Genomic DNA, 22,925 nt, shown 5'->3' with positions numbered 1-22,925 from the left:
CCCTAATTTCTATGAAATTATGGTTAGAAATTTAGCAAGAAAGGTTCTGTTCCTTCATGTTCAGAAAATTCAGGATGGACTTAGATTTCTTGCTGATGTGATCTGAATCAGAAATGAGGCAAACATTTTTTAAACTTCATGGAGAAGTATATGTGACTCACTGTAAACAGCTCTGTGTGGTGAAGTCTCATTCAGGGCATACAATATGCACAAAGGAAGCAGTAATATAAGCTTTATCTATTAAAGTGCTTTTTCTTTATGCAAACAAATACTAAATATCATCTCTCATTTAATCACCTTGCCATTCAACATAATGAAATCCCTCTTCAAGCTTTTGGTTGTTTCTATCTGACCTGCATGATTCTGAAACATCAGTGGTTTTGCCACATCCCTTTACCAGATAATCATCTGCTCAACAGAAATTTACATTCACACCCACTGCCAGCTTCCCTCTGTTGTGTAAAATGACCTCATTTCTGTCCTTTTGTTTCTTGTCTTAGAGCAGCTTTCTGAAACATAAGATCTTTTTAATTTCATTTTTTTTAAAGAAAAACAATATTTACAGATACACACTTTTTTTTGTGTTTCAGTCATACGTATGTATTCATACTGATTCTTTTGAAGAAGCAATGCAATTATGAGGTATGGCTTCTTTTAAAAGTATATTGGCTTGTTTCCATTATATCAGATGGATCCACATGTCCAGTAATTTGAACCATTTCTGACAGACAAAGTAGTTTAAAATATCACTAATATTAGCATCCTCCTCTGGATATAAGGTTGAATTCACAGATTACAAAACAATTGATGGCTTACAGTTTCATATTTAAGTGTCTTTGGAACCATCGCTGACTGTAATATTATTTCTATTACAAGAGGGGACTTCTAGTGCCACAGAAATTAAGAGAGATCCTCAGAATCACACTGTGTAAATGCAAGGCAGAAAAAAAACTGTTTAGCTACAAAGCCATTGCCTAAATTTCCAAGAGTGCTCCTGTGGAGAGCATGCACAGCCTTCCCATTCTACCTCCACTTTGCCCCAGACAATTATGCAAACCAGAGCTTGATGGCAAGGGGCAAAACAAAAACTGCTGTTGGCCTTTGATGTGATTTGTTTATTTCAGAAACACACTGTCTGGTGAAAACCAATGACAACTTGATAAGATCATGGCAAGATGAAAGAGGAAATATTTGCTTGAGAGATCCATGGCATCCCTAGATCAGAGATCATCACAATAAGGACTAGATGTGGCAGATCATCGGGAGAGGAGACTGTGGGTGGCCATAGCCTCCAAAGTGAAAAGCTGCATATGTAGAGCCCAGTCTGGCTTGGTAAGAGTGCACCTTGGGATCACCAACACTCCAACACCACCCACACCAGAACCCTCATCCCATCCTGTTGGGCCCTATAGGAGACCCTGAACCCCTGACTGCTCACTGTCCCTGAAGCGTGAACATGCTGTGCGTCTGTGGTAACGGGTCAGCACACAAAAAAAGTGCCAGTGTGATTTGTGTTTCCATGACTAGGAAGGCTGTCATCATGTTAGGCAAGATGGATGTTTTGTGTGATTAAGACTTTAGTAGTAAGATATATAACAAAAACTGGAATATTGTTCAGTGTGATAAAGGACAGCATAACTGCAGATGGATTTTGTTAGCTGTTTCCAGTTAATCCACCAGCTTCTCTGCAAAGCAGTTAAAGGTGCAGTTTCATTGCCCTGCAACACACGGCCTTTACAACCTGATCATCTAGCAGCCAGCTATCATCGAGATCCCTGCCGTATTTCCTGCTTGTGACCTGTGGAAAATGCCCCACTGATTGCTTTAATTGTAGCTTTCTAGAGACAGTTTTTCCTGTTTTCCATATTTTTATATAATTCTCACTCATGAACGTATTCTTTAGTTGTAACTGCTGCTAGGAGATGCATCACTTAAACTTTACTCTTTTAATATACAGTATACTGTAGTAAATACACATATGGTATACTATAGGATATAATATAGTATACTCTCTTAATATAGTATACTAAAATAATATCTGACATTTTCTGTTTCAAAAATAGTGTGGCCAGCAGGACCAGGGCAGTGATGGTCCCTCTGTACTCGACACTGGTGAGGCCACATCTCAAGTCCCACGTCCAGTTCTGAGCCACTCAAGAGAAGACACTGAGGTGCTGGAGCGAGCCCCGAGAAGGCCAACAAAGCTGAGGAAGGGTCTGAGGGAGCTAGAGTTGTTTAGTCTGGAGAAAAGGAGGCTTAGAGAAGACCTTATTGCTCTCTACAGGTTTTTTCACTGAAAGGGTTGTCAAGCATTGTAACAAGCTGCCCAGGGAGGTGGTGGAGTCACCATCCCTGGAAGAGTTCAGGAAATGACTGGATGTGGCACTTAGTACTGTGGTTTAGTTGACGTCAAAAGTTGGGCTTTTCCAGCCTTAAAGATTCTATGATTTCTTATAGAAAGAGTCAGGTGAGAATACAAACACTAACTTATCCTGAGTGAATAACTAAATAAGCAGTACAGACTGCATAGACCAACTCAATTCCTTGCTTACCTAAGTAGAAATTAAAAGATCACAAAATGTCAAGAGAAACATATACTGTGTCTTTCCCATAGACAAAAATACAAGAAGGAACTGCTTGGATGCTGATTCAGTATTCAAAAGCATGAGATGAGATGGTAAAGAGCATATCTGATAACCTTATGTATGGAGATTGTGAAACACCTTGATAAGTGCATTCACTTCTTCTTTTGAGTTCCTTCCTCATCTTCTTTTCAGCATAGCTCCTGTTTCTGACCTTAAATATGATCATTTAGATTCAATTTGTCTTGATTTGTGCTATGAGGACACCACTTTTGAGTGCATATTTGTCAGAATTATAGAAAACCATACTGTCTACAAGCCCTACAAGTGTATTGCCCATAACAGAGTCAAGACTTGTTTTTCCTCTCCCTGTGCATTCTGACCAGTTGCCTTAAGAATGGCTGCCTTTAGTTTTCATGTCTTATGCAAACATGGCATTTAAAAATTCTGTGAGAAGGTGATGTAGAGGGATTCCTTGTGGAATACAGGATACCCCAGGAAAGCTTGGGCATCCCAGGGCTGTTGCAGAAGTACCCCTGACGGGGCCTCAGGCTGAAAACAGGCTTGCAAGGCACCTGCCAGCCAGCAGCCTTGAACAGCCTTGGGAAAAGGTATACACTGGTCAGCTCCCCCACTGCTTAGAGGCTTTCTCGTGGGAATGGGGCATGAACTTTGGAAAAAAGTATAACTTGGTGTAACCGAACAATAAAACAGGAGCACGATGCTCCAATCGGATCGGTGTTCGTATTGTGACTCTGGCTGGATTCCCCTGCTCCCGGGACCCCCCGCTGCAACAAGGTGACTGAGATTTTTCAGTGCATTTTGTCTGAACTTCCTTAGTACTTTAGAGTCATTGCTATCAAGGTGGCAAGACAACCTTCCCTCCTTTTAAGTAGGGATTTTTTAATGTTTCATGCAGTAATTGAATGCAACCCTGTAATGGAACCCTGTTTCTACTTGTGTGATAAACTATGTTGCTTATACCTGATTGCATTATGTGTCTCATGCCTGACTTCTTTGTACCAAATGCCAAATGGGCCTTTTATATTACTTTTTTTTCCCAAAGAAAATTGGTTCTTGACTTAAAATGCCAATATATATATATGATTATTTACTACAGAGAAAAGACAAACAAACAAAACCAAACCAAAACAGAAACCCCAAAAAGAAAACAAAAAAAACCCCCACATTCAAAAATTGGCATAATATTCTTTTTCCAATCCAGCACTCAGTAACTCTGTTATAAGATAGAATATACAGAACATACACAGCTTGTTTCATGCACAGACAGAGCATCACAGATTGTTTCATCCTGTGGCCAAAGACTAGGTCAAAAAAAATTAAAAATTTAAAAATAGAAAACAGTCTCATTTAATATGTTTTTTAGAACTGTGCTCACCTGTGTCTTGGCCAATACTTATAGCTTTCAGCAGAATTCCAAGTGGAATTACAATTCATCACAAATTATTATTACTGTTCTCAGGGAGTTATGTCAGAGTTTGTTGGGACTTTTTTTTACTGTAAAGGATCTTATTGTTACTAATAGCTTAGGATATAGGGTAAACTTATATATATATTTAAAACTGTACCAGACTGAACAGAAGAAATTACTTGTTTCATCCTTTTCCCATGAAATCTTAGTTTCGACAGAAACTTGGGCACTCTAAAAGCATCCTATTTTTAAGTCAGCAATCTATGTTCTCACACTAGTATTGCCAGGAATTAAATGTGATGGACTTAAACTGGCATATCAATCAAACACACTATGAAAAGCAGATAGAAGAGAAAAATGGCTGTTCCGTGCAATAACACCTGTCATGTAGATCATTGAAAAAAGTGGAAGTATTAGCAAAGTCAGTGATATGAGCATCAATATTTAATAAGACTGGGATACAAAAACACAGAAAAAAAAGCTGTACCAGCGCAGAAAAAACAAGATTTTTTTTTCATAACTTTAATAATAATATAGCTACTTTAATAATTCTCTAAGCAAGAACCTAATAGGATGTCCATGTCAACTTTGCCACTGCTGTTGAAAAATAACTGCAGCTATCATGTGCAGGGTGAGTTTTTTCCCTTCAGAACTCCCAAACATAAAAAAAGGAAAGCAGCCATAAAAATCACACTTATTCTTAAAATGTTGATCCAGAAACACCCCCAAAATCTGATGGAGCCACTCCCTTTGACAAAGGCAGGTATGAAAGGTCCTGTGCAAATACAGTTATTTGCAACCATTTAAAAATAAGACCATTGTTTCTTAGTAAGACCATCTTTCATAACGTTACTTCTTCCTGGCAAGTAGGACCTAAAATACAGGCAAAATGGTTTAAAGAAATTAACATCAATAGGAGTTGCATTTGATCCAGTTGGAATATCACATCCATCAGCAGACCCTGTATACAACACAGATACCTCAAAGCGTAACAAAAAACGTGATACACAAAAAACACAAGTGCTTACAGGACTGGGGTGGGTCACCTCATCATCACCAACACTGATATATCAACATCCAAAAATGCAGTTTTAACACTGATGTGGTCTGCCCAAAACTAAATACTTTGTGGTTTGAAGGACTGTCTTTGCTTTGGGTTGTCTAGGGGTTTTGTTACCTCTAAGGCATATGTTTTAAAAAAAAATATTTTGAGCATTTAAACACATGGGAGGAATTGCCAATCCTCCTGATGTCAAAGGCAGACTATAAAAAAGGATATATGTGTGAGAGGCACAAAGTGTCCCCACTACCTCCGGCAGAGGGAAGTTTAGGGATGGTACAGAGCAGCAGGGGAGGGCAGGAGCCCATTGGAGGTCCTAGCCAAGGCGTGCAGGTGAGGAGCTGGGCTGGTGACAAGTTTCTCCCTTGCTTTCAGCCTCACTGACTAACAGGGCATGACACTGACACAAGCAGAGATGATGGACCTGTTTCAGTGATTTAGGAAGATCGAGAGAGAGATCCACCAGTCCTAAATGTACATGCTTGCACCTGCTCTTTTACTCTCAGCACTGAATCAGAGACATGTGATGACTCTTTTGTAGATAGGGAGAATGGTCAATATGATTTGCTCGAGCTTCAGTAGGTTTCCATAAGAGAGCATTCAGATAAATGGAGACAATAGCTCAAAAATTGTTTTTTTCTACTGGTTTTATTTTTGAACTTCTGAAGCATAATGTAAATCCACTAAAGTCTTATTTTTCTGCATGAAGAGTTGTGCTTTGGAGATTCTGAAGATGATTAGATGTAATAGTAATGAATTCTGAGCATGGAAATGATGATGTCTACTGCCAGCAAAAATCATGCAAATTTGTAAATGTTTACAAATTCACAAGCTAGACATATGCACCACTGAGACCAATATTGTAGTGCTATATTTAGCTTGCTCCTATTCCCCTCTCAAGATACATATACAATAATAACTTCAAGTGAACAATTTTATTTAGATTAATCCATTTTACTTACACTGCAACAGAAAGGATAAGAATTTGAATAGAAATCTAGGAGGTGAAAGGCCAGGTGTGAGGAAAAAAAGGTGAAAGATCTCAATAAACGTAACTTGATTATTTTTTCCCCTAGTAAAACATATTACAAATGACAGTCCACTGCCCTCTATTGCCAGCAGTAGTGATTACTTCGCTTACTTGGCATGTCTAATACATCTCAGGGAAGCTCTTGTTATTCTACAAGAGTCTACAAAATGAAGAATGCAAAGACAAATAATTTTAACATAATAAAAACGCATGTATTTTAGTTTCCCTAATTTTACTAATTCACTCAGAAATTTCAGATTAACAGCCTGTGATACTGCATCATCTTAGATACGTTTAAAATGTAGTTGTGCTCACTCAGACATTTCTAATGGTGAAAGTGTTTTGTCATGCTCATTGTTTCACATCATATGCTTGCACATGTGTTAGGAGCCATTTTTGTGAAAAACATTTTAACCCCTCAAATTTGATTTGGAGAAGTAACATAACGTTTGCACATGGAAACAAAAGATATTGAGAATATCTTCACAGACTTCAGTGGCCCTACTGCAGTAGTGAGAGCCCTAATTCTCCCTGACTAAGGGGGATTTCCTCCAAGGGTTGCTGCACTCACAGGCAGGATGTCTGTGGCACCACTGCCACCTTAGCTAGGGAATGGGATCAGGCTTGGAGATGGGTGTAGTTCTGGTGGAGAAAGAGCCCGTTTTCCCCGTGGAAAAGCTGCTCCTGAACTGTAGCTTGTTTTGAATTTATGTCCACCAAGGCAAAGCAGAGGAAACATGTCAGTGCTTGTACAGTCATGGGAGCAGACAGAAGCCAGCCTCACTCAGAAGCAAAAGGTCTTTTGAGACACACAGCCAGCAGCCTCAGCTCCACCAAAAGACTTGCAGATAATGAGGTGGAAGGAGAAGTTTCACTTATCATCAAAGTGAAAATTAATCTGCTCTCCAAGAGCTGTCTTGTTAAACTGAAATCATTTAGACATTTTTTGGGGAAAAAAAAGCCCACAACAGGCAAAGTTGTAAAGTCTCCTAGTAATGGGAGAATGTTTTGGAGGAGAAACATTAGAAAATCCCTTCCCTTCATGAAAACAATAAAAAAAAATCTTCACTGTCTGAACATTAATTTTAAAAAAACCCTAAAATGTAATCACAACCAATATAGAGACAGTTCGATTAGCTTTTTTGTTAATGTTGAACACATCCCTTTGTGACTTTGAAGCAGAACCAAAAACAATTTTTCTCCTTTCTAGGTTTTCAGTGAAAGGGTTCTTTTCTGTACTGACAATTTGCAAAGCATCTCCAGCTGTGTGATAGCCACAGTGGGTCATGAGGCTCAGGCTTCTGATGTTACCAAGAACGGGAAAAATAGAGAAGCCCTCCCTCTTAAACACGACTTTGGTTTTGACATGCTGCATTGTGACACCACACAGCTTCTGGTGTTCCTTGTTCTTACAGTAGTGATGGCATAAAATCTCTATCTCCAGCACTCAGGCCTCTACACTGGGCAAAATTAAATACTTATAAATAATAACTGGATTATATAGGGAGATACTTCAAGAGTAAGCTGAAAAATTGCTTTGTAAACAAAATATAAAAAGTCATCAAGTTACTAAAACTCAAAGCTCACATATAGTGTTGATGCTATATGCAAAATTCAATGCATGAGGATATTTGTGTCTTTAAACTGTGCCTGTTTCAGTTCTTAGTAACATCCTGTTCATGATAACTTTCTTGGCCATACAAAAAAACCCCTATAAAATATATATTAATAGATAGTACAGGTTCCAAAATGAAATTCTAAGTAAAATAAGTAGCAATATTGCCACTGATATTACCTTAAAAATTACAGTGAAAATACCTTTTAACTTATTTTTCATTCCAAAGGAAATTTAATTGAAGCATAATAAATATTCACACAGCTAGAATCCCATTTTACTGCATCATAAGAAAAACACAGAATATAGAGCAATAATAGCTTATTTTATATATATTTATATATATATATATATATATATCTCAATGAAAATAATTCTGAGCATGTGTATTGCCTGATACTTCCTTATGTATTCTGGAGATATCCAAAAAATAAAAATCTCTTAAGCCTTAGCAATGCAAATGTGTTTTCTACACCAGGTTTAAACATCATTTGGCTTCAAAAGCTTTTAATTTAATGATACAGAATGGACATGATGGGCCTTTGGTGTGTTCTTGCAAGATGTATTATAGAAAGGTTACTGGCACAAGAAAGCCTAGTATTTTAAAACAGGATGTGTCCCAAGGGTAGTGTTGATCACACAGAGCTGCAACTCAAAGTTAAGAACTATTAATCTTCAATGAGAGTTCTGGTTATTTGCCACACTGTAGCAGAAAAAAGTCATTTGGCTCCCACATTAGGAAGCTGTTCTTTCTCACTTTTACTGTAGTACTTAGGCTGACAATCAAACAGAACGCTTAGGTATCTAGGATGGACAAATATCAATCATGGTATCTAACCAACAACAAATAACACCTACAAATATTTTTTTTACAGATTTATCACAAATTATACCATTTTAAATCTATCAGGTTTTCTGAGAGTTTTCTTTCAGAAGAAAAAATAAATTCTGAGGCTGCTCACAAGGTATTATCCATGTCTAATCAATGAACTCAGCTATTATCTACCATACTCCCTTTTAACACGTGAATTTTAAAGAACTCATAGGAGTTTTAGCACAGACACAATTTCAAAATTTTACTAACAGTCCATCTTTTTCTTTGCCCTGGAATTAATGCTCTTATATGTGATATGTGATCCTCCTTTATATTTATCTCCAAATTAGGTGCTCCTTAGATGAACAGAGCACGGATTTCTTTCTGGTGAAATTCAGCAGAACTCTAATGATCTAGTAGCAACATGGAGCTCAGCAAACTTTTATTTATTGTGTTTCTCCAGCAGGCTTTTGTGCAGGCACTAAATTCTCTGTAAGTGGCTAAAGCACCACAGCTATCCAAATGAACTTCTCTGAACTTATCTACAGCAATATTTAAGTTCTGTCCTGCAAAGCCAGTGCTGATGTACTCTCTGGAACTGAATTCTGAAACAGAAATCCTACAACACCAGCACACCCTACTGATAGTTTTTATTACCTGAAACAACTAGGGATCCTTTCTGGTCTCATAGAAAGGCATAGGCAACTACTGCTCTGATTTTAGAAAAAACAACATACCAGCAGACATCAGTGAAGCTTAAGCACACTGATCAGAACCTCAAAGTATAGGATTTAATTCTAATTTTCCTACCAGTCACCCACTCATCTAAGCAGCTGTCTTCATTTGACATTTAGGTTAGCTGTCAGGAAAGCAGTCTGGAGAGAGCTAATATTGAACATTTTAATCTGTGTTTTTCTGATTTGTTGCCAGCCTCCATCCCTCCCTTCAGCTACTCTTCTTGGTTATTAACTGTTGTCCAGAAATATGGCTAAAGACACAGATTATTCACAGGGGTAAACACATTTCCATAGAAGCAGAATCTTAAACAGTGTTGCCAAAGGAGACTATTTTTGTCTTCTCCACAGAATTTCACCCAATTACTCCCATCCCAGAGTCTTCACACTGAAATCACCTTTTCATGAGTCGCTTTTAAAAATTATTTTAATTTGAAGTCATTGTGAGTGATAGCATGGAAAACTGAGCGAGTGTGTCAGCAAATGCAGCACTGCAAATTTCTCTATTGAATGCCAGACTTATTGCAGTGCTCTCTCTCTGGACCTCAACTATGTGACACGCTTCCTCAAAAGACCAGTAAACAGTTCACGTGTGTCAGCCATTCCTGTTGTCTGATATGCAGAAGGCACTTAACCTACAATCACAAGAGACCACTAAAGAGTCTTGAATAATTTCAGGTTGCCCATGATCTCAAGAAGGTGAAAAGAACTGAGATCATCACCACACATCCCATAATATGTCATACACAAACCCTGAATAATTAAATTATTTTAACTGCTGTGTAGTTTGACTAAAGTTGTAAGCAATGCTCTCTTGTGTGTTCCCTTTATCCCTGCATAGACCACTCCACTGAACAATTTAGGTGCTTTTCAAAACAATTTAATTAGTAAAGGTGTATTTAATTTTGCTGACTGCTGTTCTACTAGCCACACATATTCTAAATGAAGCTGTCAACCTTACTTTCTTTGGCACAGGTTGCATCATGACAGTGTTTCTTCACATGATCACACAAGAATGGAATCTAATTCCACAGTCACCACACATATAACTACCTCCTAATATTTCCATCTGCCCATAAAAAGGTGCCATTTTTCACAGCTTAAATTCTCCACTTAAAGGAGAACTACCAAATGATCTTGGTAAAAGCTAAGTAATGTAATATTTGGTATCCTTTTCATATTCTGATTCATCAAAACAAAAGGGAAGAAAATCCAAGCATGAGGTAAAGAAACCATAAAAAATTACCCACTTTTTTTCCTCCCCAAATTTAACATCTTTTATATTCTGACACTTGTTCCTATGCAGTTGGAGATTAATAATTACAGTGTTTACATGAAAAAGTCTACTGTCATCTATAGTGTCTTTGACTATGTGGTGGAATTATCTTTTTTTCTTTTTTTGCAGAAATGTGGGCAATATACATAAACCTCTGAATTTGCAAGTGATCTTATGAACATCTGTTATTTGATATCACAGACTAAAATATTGTTTGCAAGTGATCTTATGAACATTTGTTATTTGATATCACAGACTAAAACACTGAAAGCTCCTTCACAAATTAACATTCTTTCATGAAACCCACTTATAGGTTAAGCTTTGACCTCCAGCTAGCCATAAGGCTACACCCTGAAATTCAAGCTGCCAAAACTTCCAGTTATTAGAACATGTCCTTCTCTGTACTAGTAACAGATACTTCTACTGCTGACATTAAAATTGTCAGTAATTTGAGACACTCTCTCTATAATGAGGGAACAAAAAAAATGTCCATATTTCTTTTGTCATAGGAATTTACCCTTTCCTTTTTAGGGCTGGGTGTTGCTTTTTGATTTTTTACTTTTTTTTTTTTTTTTTTTTTTTTTTTTTGTGATGGAATTTTCATGTTTTCCTTATAGAATTAATTAGCATATACAAGCTCTTTCCTATATGCAAGTAAAGAGTATTTCCATCTTCAGTAGCACTTTCTGTTTTGAAGCCTATTATTCAATGAATGAGTCAAAATGTTCAACCAGTGAGGCAACATAAAATCGTTTACAATGGGGTACAGGCACTGTTAAGGTGATTTTTGTGTTTGTTTCAAAGTTGCAGCAGAGAGCTGATAAACTTGCAGGACTGTGACAGATTTGCATTCTCTCAAAGTTCAGGTTTCAGTTATATCAATTTTTAAAAGTTGGTATCTGAGCAAAAGCTGTCATACCCAGGACTAGACATATCTCTGTGAGAGCTCTAATTACAGTTCTATTATTAAAAACTAGGTTATAATACTTTCCTTTAATATCATTACATACAGCCTGCAGAACTTCGTTATTTTATAAATAAACTTCATCCGAGGACAAAGAAAAGTTCTTTCTGAATTAAATGATGTTAAATTATTATGTTCCACATTTTAAAAATTGCTTTAAGTTTCAACATATTGCATACCATTTAGACGGTAAACCAAGAAGGTATCACTAAAGAAAGTCACACCCTATGTCTATGATTACAACGGGGAAAAGAGAGGTCTCTTGGATTACCTTCTCCCATTTCTCTTATACTTTGAATTTACTGTTCTATCTCACAAACATTAAAGCCAACTTTTGGCCTTTCCTACTGGAACTTTGATGATTTTCTTATAGATGTGTCACATACTTTAATTTTCAAGGCCCAGACTTCTGCATAATCCATTTTCTGGCTAGTAAAAAAAGTAAGAATTAGAGAGAAACCTGGGCTTTTGAGCATCTGTAAGAGGGACCTGCAAAATGTATTTTCCCCACTTTTTCCATTTAAAGCGCCTACTCAACTCACCAAAAAAAGTCTGAAGTGAGACACAGCCTCACCTATAGCAACTGAAATATTCCTGATATTTCTGCTATCTTTTCCTAGATACCCTTTCACAGACTTCTTGGTAGCACTCCAGAGGTTTTAGGTTCTACACATCACAGACAGAAAACTGTCAAGATTGTGTGGCTGAAACTTTGTTATGGATTTCATGTTAGGGACTTGACTCCCCAGCTAAGAGGTAGCACAGTTCACTGCTAAACTGGAGACATCGGAGTCTAAAGTAGGTACACATGATCCAACTGAAATGTAACTGTGGGCATGGCCAGAGAAAGGACAACTCTCTTCCCCCACAGGTAAAAATTACATGTGGGTCCTCAAGCTATGCTGGTGACACATAAATTAGAAAATTATTTTTCAATTCTTTACAACCTCTCCCATTTAAAAGCATTATTTGTATTTACATCACAGGTCATGTGAAACAACTTGCAAATCTGAGTGTTTTGAAAGCTTAGTTTATGAATAAATACACTGAGACACAGCTGCTCTAAACATTGAATTTTTAGGAAAGTAATGCAACTCTTTGGGGAGAAATGCACTATACACCCAACAAAAATGAAGATTTAGAATATTTAGAACTAAGCTTTTATTTTGACTGTATAAATATGGGTTTTTTTTAATATACGGAAGGTGGTGGATGGGTGAGAATTATCTAACATAATTTCATTTAATCCGAACTATTTTACAGCTAATTAGTGACCTAGATTTCACTATTCACAAATAAGAGAAATGAATGATGTAATATATTTCTCTGTCTTAATTCCAACCCTGTAGGCTAATCTGCTCAAACCAGCACCTCTAGAACTACACAGGATTGAATAAAAACCAATTCTACAATCAAAGTAATTCATTTAGCACTTTTACAAAGCTGACAATGATGAGAAATCACTAACAAGGAGTAGCCTGTTAACTGAAATCAATTCCACAGCTAGAAACAGAGATGGATTTGAACCACCTCAAACAAATCAGGAGAAGAAGAGGGACATACTGTAGGTTTCACAAGGAGATCCACTTTCATGTTTTGAAGACCACATCTCTGAGCTGTTAGAAGAGGGAGAAAGACTGTCCTGGGACAGCAAGACCTCCTGTATATCTGTCCTAAAATCCCCAGAAAGAAGTAATTTCTTCAAGATTTAAAGATCAAGAGTTTTTTGATAGCTGAAATCAGACCCCATCCAAAAAAACCCAGGTCATGCTTCAGGCAAATAAAAACTTAAATAATGTTTAGGAGGTTTTTCTCAGAGCCCAAATGAAGGAGAGGGAGGCTAGTACTTTTACAAATATATGTCTACAAATGCATTTTCACATGCAACTAAACATACTGTTATAAAACTCAAGTAAAAAGTAGCTAAAACACCATTAAAGTAGAACTGGAATTGGAGGAAAGGCCTTTAGATCAGTCAGATTAACAATTCAAACCTAACATTAAAAGCATCTGTTGATAGGTATTTCCTAAACCCTTCATAATTCTTGTTATTCTTCTGCAGACTTGGTCCGAGTTTCCTCAGTAACTGCAAGCTTTGCTATTCCATAAAACAATAATTTCTGAGAAAATAATGCTTTAGGAGCATTGCATTTTATTTAGATATAGATGCAAAACAGTTACTCTTAATTTTCCACAACGATTTCTGTGACCATAAAAAGGCCTAACTGGTAATACATTTTAAATTAGGCTGTATCAAATGATTGTTGCTGGGGCTACTTATTCATACATGGAAAAGCAAGATTACAAATTACTCAAGCTAAAATCTCACTATTTCCACGAAAAAGAAAGTAATTACATATTTCACTTTCTGTGAAGCACTTCCATTATCAGAGCCATATAAAAGTTGCCCTTCTTTATTTTTTTTTTTTTTCTGCAATAGTACCATGTTGTGGATTCATTCTGTTTGTGATTCCAGACAGTTCCCAGAGCTTTCCCTGGGCTTATTATTGCCAGCCCAGCTATCCCCCCTCTTCTGTATGCATATGTTTTACTGCTGTCCTAAACATAATATTTCACAGTTGTCTTGTAATTCATCATTTGTTCAAGACTGTATTTCATCCTCATCCAGTCCTCCAAATTGCTGGACATCTCTGCTGTAAAGATGCCGAGCACAAATGGGTGCTGTATAAATCACTTGAATCAGTATAAGAAAATGCTCTAGACCGTGGAAAAGCCCTGTGGGACTCCATGATGGACTAAACCACTGCTGAGCATGTTTTTCAACACTGTGGTGGTTGTATCCAGATTATCTTACTCCCCTTTTTTAATGAGTAAAATCAGATGGGACACAATCAAAAGCCCGACTAAACAGAAGATACATCACAGCTACTATTTCATTACTGTCTATTGCCTAGTAAAATGACAAATGGTGGGATTGATTTGTTTTATTACTGGCAAATACACTTGAGTAATTATCCTCCAGGAATTAAAGAAAAAAGTTTCAGCAAATTAATAGTTCAAGCAGAATTTTTTCTGAGTATTAAAAATAAAATCTTTATATACTGCCAGAAGGGCATGCTTTAAATAAATTAGTTATTTGGTCTTTTTTTTCCACTCCATTTATGATCTACCATTCTCAAAAATAACTATTTCAAAACATGTTATAATTGACTTTCATAATTTGTTAACTGGATCACACCTCTTCTCTCTGACCTTGCTCTTCTCCAATTCATCCAGTTTTATTAAGGATGCAATTGCAATTAGAAACAAGAAAAGACAAGTCTAATAGAGGAAACTCCTTCATATATTAGAAGCATAACAAAGGAATCCAACAAAGAGTAATACAGATGCATCACTAGTTGAGAACAGGCAAAGTAGGGTGAGACAGAGAACATTTTGAGAGAAGGACGGCTTCTTACATTTCAATCACCGCTGAAATCAAAGGAATAAAGCTTGAACATTTTTTTCTAATAAATCAGTCAACTGCATTCAGCAATATCTGAGACTTACAACTGTTATCTTGAAAACTAAGCCTCAAAACTAAGTGTAGGAATATCAGGTTTCTTTAGGGTTGTTTTTTTAAATATACAAAAGATATTTTGGTCAATAAATAAATAAATTACCTTAGCAAACTGTGCATTTATCCATTTTGTGAAAGTTTTCTTTTGAACATCTTCCCGTTCATCTGCCAGAGGAAAAAAAAAAGCACTTCATTAGAATTATTCAACAAAATAATGCAATATTATTGATTAATGTTTCAGTCTTGGTTTATTCTAAAGCTTTTAATAATACTTCAAACACAGCCAGGAAATCTGTTTGGATGTATTCTGTCTTTGACAATTACATCGACACATTCTGACGGTCTACAGGTCCCCTTCATAGTCATGGTCTATATCCCTAGTTCAACTGACTTATCCTGTGGTTTCTTTTCTTCTGGAAGAGAACATGTTGAAGTAGGATCTGAAACATCCCCTTCTAATTTTTAATTTCATATAGGTATAAAAATACCCAAACATGTCATCAGATGGTTTTGGCATCAGGAAAATCTTCTACAGCATTTCTAGAAAAGTACTTGAAATAACATTATATCCACCTCCTCAAATTCCTTGAGGAAGTAAAATCTTCTGGACCCCAATAATAGTTCTCCACTGGCAGCTCCTGATGTACCTTATGCCTTTTCTAACTTGCAACTATTTACCTGTCACAAATTGTTATATATTTTTCCTCCAGTGGAAAAAGAAAAAAAACCCCACACACATATTTGTTCAGCCATACATGAAATTCTTTTTCTATTCTTTAGCATGAAATCTTTATAGAGGGAGATGATTTATCTTAGGCCTTGATTCCTGTATCTAAGTTATAAGTAGTCTTGATGCTGAATGGAACTGGACAAACAAAAGTACAATTCTGATGTATTTTATATAGGTTGAAAGAGAAAAAAAATATTTCAAACTAGAACTTTGTAAGCATTTGCTCAAAAAGATCTATTAGGCATCATCCCTGAAATATAAAAGACAGACTTTTCTTGGCGAAACAAAATCAACCCCAACTAGAACTGAAGGGCATATGTGAAAAAGGGTGCAGAATGCTTACAGTAAAATAAAGTTCACTCAATGCAGCCTTTTGGTTTGCAGTAAAATTCTCTACACTTCTTAAATAAAAAGGGATATTAAATTCCCTTCTGAAATGTTCAGCAATTAATAATGTTAATGGATTCAGCCAAATTTGAAAGGCAGGTATAGATGAGCTAGAAGAGGAATGCATGGCATGAATAATGTACTTTGCTTTCCCTCCCTCCACCTGTCCAAGGAGCCAAGACAAGGCAAATCTTTTTGACACAAATATATCTCTTGTTCTTAAAACCTCAGCTCAGTAACGTTAAAAATACCTTTCCCAACAGAATGTTTTCCAGTTTCAAAGATACAAGATACTTATGAAAAACTACTAGAGTTTGCAAAGTTACTATTTCATTACAAAGAACTACTGCATACAAGAAGGAGCTTATTCTAATTGTGTTCAGATGATCTTGAGCGAAAAAAGAATGACAACACAATAGTACAACTGGAAACTTGCCATAGAAGTAATGCATTATATACACTCTGCCACTAATATATATATATTTGCTACAATAAACTTCCTAGACTTCTACTGCTATCTATCCCAAATAACGCTGTCAGCTTCATCCTTTAGCTGAAAGTAATACTTGAATAGTTAAGAGACTCATCTAAAAGCAACAGCATGTGAAGAAGTTGCATGCTTTTGGTTATACATGATGCTAAAAATATTCTTTTTTCCCACAAGCAACACTTCCCTCTGTATTGACTATAAGTTGTTTATTATATGAATTGTTTCATTCCAGCCACATGCAGTACACAGAAGATGAGAGAAGAAAGATACATTTTCTTGGTGGAAGATAAATATTCAATCTGATGTTTTATTACAAACTTCTTCAGCAACTTCATATAAAATATTACACATAAATAGCTGCTTATGTTTAATCATCTCTGCTAAAACTGCCAAATGCAAATGGATTCAAAGAATAATTTGGCATTTAGCAAGGAAAAGTAAAAAGAGGCGAAACCACCTTTTTCAAACTGCACAAACAATATTATGTGATATTTATCAGGGACAAGGAAACAGACAAAAACACGTCTTCAAACTGTTCAAAGTTCTGCTTTTCCAGCTGAGGCAGCTGTAATAGCATATGTAGTAACAGAGTGGGTTGTTTGGTTTTGTTTGGTTGGGTTTTTTTCACAAAGATTGTGTGAAAAGTTGCGAGTGATTCAACTGCTAGTCACCAGTTAATTCATGTCCACTGTGCTAACAAAAATCAGGGTCTCCTGAGAAAAATGAGAGTCAATCCCATAATTTAAATGTTTGAAAGTTATTCAAAGTTCAGGCAATGCTCTGCTACAAATCTATTCCACTGCTGTTATCTTCATATAGAAATCATTGCAAGCACTTTTATCTCTAGGTACTTGCTCTGACAAGTTTATACCACAACAATTTGTTAGTGACAGCCTCCTAACCTAAAAAAGAATCAATCTTTTGGTTATGCAAGGCATGATTTCCCCACTGTAAACATGATCTTTTCAAAAGAGATGTTCTCTTAGCCCAGATTTATGGATTGAATGCTAGATGTGGAAGCTGAATGACATTTATCTAGGTGCTGCAGAAACGTGCCAAGAACACTCCTGTGCCACTTTCATAATGCTGTGTTTATAAGAGATCCTTCAGCAGTGAGCCAGTGAATGTCCTTGCAGGTGCTTTTACTGTGAGACAAGAATAATCAAATGGCCAGGCAGGTAATTCCTTCACTAGTTCAAGAGTAATATGGTATGTTTATTTCCTTTCTTTCAAGCAGAAAGAACTGCAGAATAGTGTACTGTTTCTCCTCAGGTTAGATTTAAACATGAAACACTACATGGATCCTGAATCCCTTTATCGCAGTAACAATGGGATCGCTTCCCACAGCAAAAATGCTTTCCTCAAATTGATGAACATTGAGTGGAATAGGTTTAACCTCATTTTCTGTAGGTTATCAACACAGACTCTGAGGTCTGCAAAAAGCCTTCCAGAAAACAGAGATACTGAGCAGTAAGATTTCCCTGATTGTCATGCCCGACAGCCTCTAGTACCACTGAACAGATCTTGCTCTAACTACAAATGTGCTCTGATGATGAGCATCCAGCTTTGCAGCTGTGAATGCAAACCTCTCATATTAGTTAACTGCACATTTGACTTTTGAAGTATTATTCCAGGTTAGGCCTCATAATAAATTATGACCCAGAGAGAAAGTGCAGTATTAATGAAGCTAATCATCTGACAAAGGACAGTTTTGACACTTAATCAGGCAGCAAGGCTAATAGAGACAAGTGGCACACTGAAGGATGCTTGGGAACAATCATGATTCAACAGAGCAAAGATGCTATTATTAATGGCAAGTGGTCACCATACCACTTTCCTAGATACTTAATAGCTCATGTTTGCCACCTACCACTCCAATGCAAATTTCTATTTTCCACAAGAAAAACTCCAAGATTTTGTCATCTCTTACTACACTTTTTACTACACTTATTTTTCCACAACACCCTATCTGCTCAAATACCACCAAACATATTAAATAAAAAATGGCAACAGGAAAAAACCATTTTAAATACCTGGTATACTCTAGATACTATTCTGAAAGCATAGAGCAGTGTTAACAAGTCACTAAAAAGTAATAATTTTAAACAATTTGAGCTGACAAATACCAAGAAATTGTAAAATGAACCAAGGTTCAGAAACATACACTACATATGTCACTACATCATTCCATTTATATCATAAAAGCCACTTCCCCACAGAAGACATGTAGCAGTGAGAAGGAAACTTGAACACTTTGGGGCATCCTTCCCTTTTTTCTAGAGGACCTTCAACCTCTCAACTCTTGACACACCTGAATAAATATTTCTTTCACTAACTCACAGAATGGCTGAAGCTGTAAGGACATCATCTGGTCCAACTGCCCCAGTCAAGCAGGGTCACCTAGAGCAGATTTTACAGGACCGTCTGGAGTGTGTTTTTTTTATTGTCTCCAAGGATGGAGACTCCACAGAGTCTCTTCCTAGAGACTACCACATCAAGACTGCATGTTCTGCCTTCCACAGATCTGAGTAGTGTTTTCCAATGCAAGTGATTTAGAAAATTCTCCTCTAGGGGAAGTACAGCCTGATTTTTAAAAATAGAAGGCATTCAACAAAAGTGTACTGGTACCTGAGGAGTACGGGAAATGAGCCACATCCTCGGATTATAAAGTTCAACTTTAAACAAACAAACAATCATTGTCATTTTCATGTCAATAAAGATGTGACATTTGTAGAGTGTTTGAATCACTCAGAGACAGGCAGTGATGGGAGGCTCAGTTGTGTGATAGAAGATTTCATGCAACCTTCAGCAAGCAGTTTCATCCCAACTGTGGGAACATAAATAGGAAAGGAGACATCTTATTCTGTTACCCAGTGTTGCCCTGAGTTAAGTTAAATAATAATTGAATAGTTATGTTTTGTCTACCAGAAACTATAAGCAAGAAAGAAAGAAAAAAAAGGAAGGAAAAAAAGAAAAGAATTCCCATATACTGCCGAAAACTTTGAAAACTTTGAAACAATGGTGTTAAGGCAGGGGTCAATTGCCTCATTCATGGCAACTGCAGGTTTGCAGGTTCATTGGAACACTGCACTTTAGAGAATAAAACCATCAAAACTGCAATTTGATTTTCCAGCAGCCAAACAATGCAGATTGAGAAAAGGTCAGGATTTTCTTCAGTGAGTGGGAGTGAGTACCAGCAATGGTGGGAGCACTAGGAACAAAAGAGGCCACAGATAGTCACATTATTGATACTCTGGCTCCATCGACTCACTATTCTTAGAGGTTTTCAGTACACTGTAACAATACACTGTCAGTAACTACAACTGCTGAGAAATGCTCCCTTCCCATTCTTGCTTATCTGAAGGGGGAAGAAGAAATCAATGCAATACAATGACTGAATGATATTCGAGTGGACTAGCTTTGATTTTTAGTCATTGAGGTCATCCAAGACATTCACAAGCTGACAGGAAATACAATAGACTGCTTTGAGAGACAGCCAATGAATTTAAGTCTATTGCTCATGTAAGGAGATACAGAACATGCAATTCTTCATCCATCTTCTATAAATATACTGATGAGCAGTATGTTGACTTAATCTGAATATTGTTAAAACTCCCTGTTCCCTGTGCTACCCTCTTGAGACTTTACTGTGGAACCAGAGTCAAATCACCATAATCAGACCATCTCAGGCTTTTCAAAACACTGATGAACCTATTCAAATTCTCAGCAGAAATGGAACACTGAAAGCCCTCGTTAAAATAGATTTAAAGGGGGAAAAAAAAAAAGTACAACTATACACCCTGAAAAATAGAATATCAAAATTTTCTGAGAAAGATTTGGTAAGCTTTAAGGCAAATTTAGGAAATGAACAGGTGTATTCCTAACCAAAAAGACTTTGCTCCCTGTTTCCTTCAAATACAGGAACTCAGAGGGAGGGATGCCCTTTACTGCCCAGAGGACAAAAGAGAGGGTGTCTATAAGACTCAACCTACAAGACTTCTACTGATAGATTGGTGTAGCACATTGAACTATTGAACTACCTTGCCTAGACCGAATGTCAGGCTGAGAAAACATTTTATTTTTCTCATTTCATTATATTAGTTGGAATTGTTCTCTCATTATAAATGTTTTAGGGAAACCACTTCCTGACTTTTCCTATTTTTTTAATTCCTTAAGGCATTTTAAGTGTTTATGTAAGATCTCACTCTTCTGACCTAACTGACTAATTAGCTATTTAGAGAAAATACTGAGTGCTTTTGAGGACCAGTGTGGATGTTATGTGTAGAAAAGGAGCAGGAGCAGCACAAAGGACAGAGAACACAACAGACTGCCAGCCTGGAACAGAAGGAAAGATAAAAAAAGAAAACAAAACAAAATCCACAAAAACAACAACATAAAAAGGAAGAAAAAGAAAAAAGAGAAAAATGAAGAAGGGGTGCAGGGGAAGAGAGAAGGGGAATAAGCACCTTTACCCTGGCTTGGGGGGGAAAAAAACATATGAAAAAGTAGGAGTGGGATGGGAAAAAGCAGAGACAAACACTTTCTGGAGAGAAAAAAAGGATATCTGGTAGCTAGAAGATCATATGCAGGGAAGCAGTGAATTTGAACAAAAGAACTACTGAAGCATGTGCAGCTTAGTCAAAAAGATTTGACTAGCATCCAAAAGTACCAGAATAATGCAAACAAGCTACATTTGATTCCTAAAACAATAATGGGCAGCTGTGAAATGTACACATAGATCTATGTTTGAACAAATTCATGTAATTTGTTCATGTTTGTTAAATACCCCCCCGCCCTTCTTCCCCTCCACCAGTTCTCAACCCTTTTCCCTAAATAAATTGTAGCATATGGAACTCCCAAGACAAAAGCATCACAATTCCAATGAAATTTAAAAAAGAAAGAAACAGAATGTCAGTTCACACTTCCAGAACATTTTAAGTATACACAACATGGGGTGTTCAGCTCCAGTTCATACCCTAGTAATTGTATTCCCAGCTGTTGACCTAGTCCTCCTCTGGTCCACCACACACACGCTTTGGGAACTGATTGTACTTCTCCATGTCTATGGATTTGACCTAAGAATCTGTAACACAACGCTAAATGTCAGGACATCTGCCTCACTCAAGTGCTGGTGACCCACCCCTGCCTTAGGGTAAGGACTTGAAAGTGTTTTGAACCACACTCTACCAAAAATACCCATATCTAGTTATTAACAGCTTTGCAAACACAAGCATAACTGTTTTTGTTTACTGGGGTTTTTTATTATGCTCTAACCAGCAAGTACTTTGGATCCAGTAAGTTTTTCCCAAAGGAAAATCACTAGTAAAATGTAACCTAAAATATATCAGACTTCTCTGCACAAGATAAATAACATCTCAAGGAACTAACCTGTCTCTACCTGAGAGCTGGTACTTCAAAAGGAGTTCAGTTTATGCCTTATCTTTACATGGGAATATATAATTACTCGTTTGGATATTCACCTGTGTATAAGCAGTGTCCCTTTTTTTTACCTATTTTTCAATGTCATATACATATATTGACAAATTAAAAGAATCTTTGATAATATATCAGTAGAAGCCCATGCTATTTTCGCATCATACCATTGTCATGACAGTATTTTCTGAATACTGTAGATCATATATTATATCTTTAAATGAGGTAATATATTTGTCTTCACTTAAACTCCCACACTAGCTAGAAGTGCTGTACCAACTGAAACCACTGCAGCTTTCTGCAACTTGCAGAATATTTTATGATTTAATTGTATTATCAACTTTTTGGCAGTCAGACATCAATGAAATCATGTTGCCAGTACATCCAAGTACCTTAAAAAATACCGACAATGATTTAACAGCTTTTTGGTTTTCTGGTTTGTTTTTTTGTTTTGTTTGTCGGTTTTTTTTGGTTTGGGGTTTTTTTGAGGTTGTTTTCTTCATTTTGTTTTGGTTTGGTTTTTTGTTGTTGAAAGCAACAAAATTCATTTTCTGGATAAGTCTTCTTAGTGCTACACAATGTACTAAGTTAATGGGGAAAGATACTAATATTACCAAAATATGAAAGAGAAGTAGGAGTTGGTCAATACTAACTTCCTCTTGTCAAAGGAGTATATTTTGTATATTTTGGGAAAATACTTAATTTTCTTGATGGATTCATTTGAACTGGATTTTTTTGTTTTTTTGTTTTTTTGTTTATGGGTCAGGGAAGCACAAGTTACATTCTGCTAATACATCATGTGATGTTATATAAAAGCAACAGAAACACTTTTTGTCACATAGATTTATTATTATTATT

General features: G+C 36.6%; 1 protein-coding gene across 10 annotated transcripts in view; it reads right to left on the bottom strand.

Annotated features, from left to right (window-relative positions):
* DMD (dystrophin) overlaps positions 1–22,925 on the bottom strand; it is a 1,181,561-nt gene that overhangs the window by 880,172 nt on the left and 278,464 nt on the right. For all 10 annotated transcript variants that reach the window (XM_042035506.1, XM_042035543.1, XM_042035536.1 and 7 more), the window contains one exon: positions 15,131–15,192. In XM_042035506.1, the coding sequence (XP_041891440.1) occupies positions 15,131–15,192 (62 nt within the window). Of the gene's footprint in view, positions 1–15,130; positions 15,193–22,925 lie in introns of those variants that run through there.

Source organism: Corvus kubaryi, unplaced genomic scaffold (assembly GCF_017639235.1).
Source record: "Corvus kubaryi isolate FWS band 111438036 unplaced genomic scaffold, C.kubaryi_AGA036_p1.0 133, whole genome shotgun sequence".
NCBI classification, from domain to species: Eukaryota; Metazoa; Chordata; class Aves; order Passeriformes; family Corvidae; genus Corvus; species Corvus kubaryi.
This window is presented reverse-complemented; position numbering and strand designations above follow the sequence as displayed.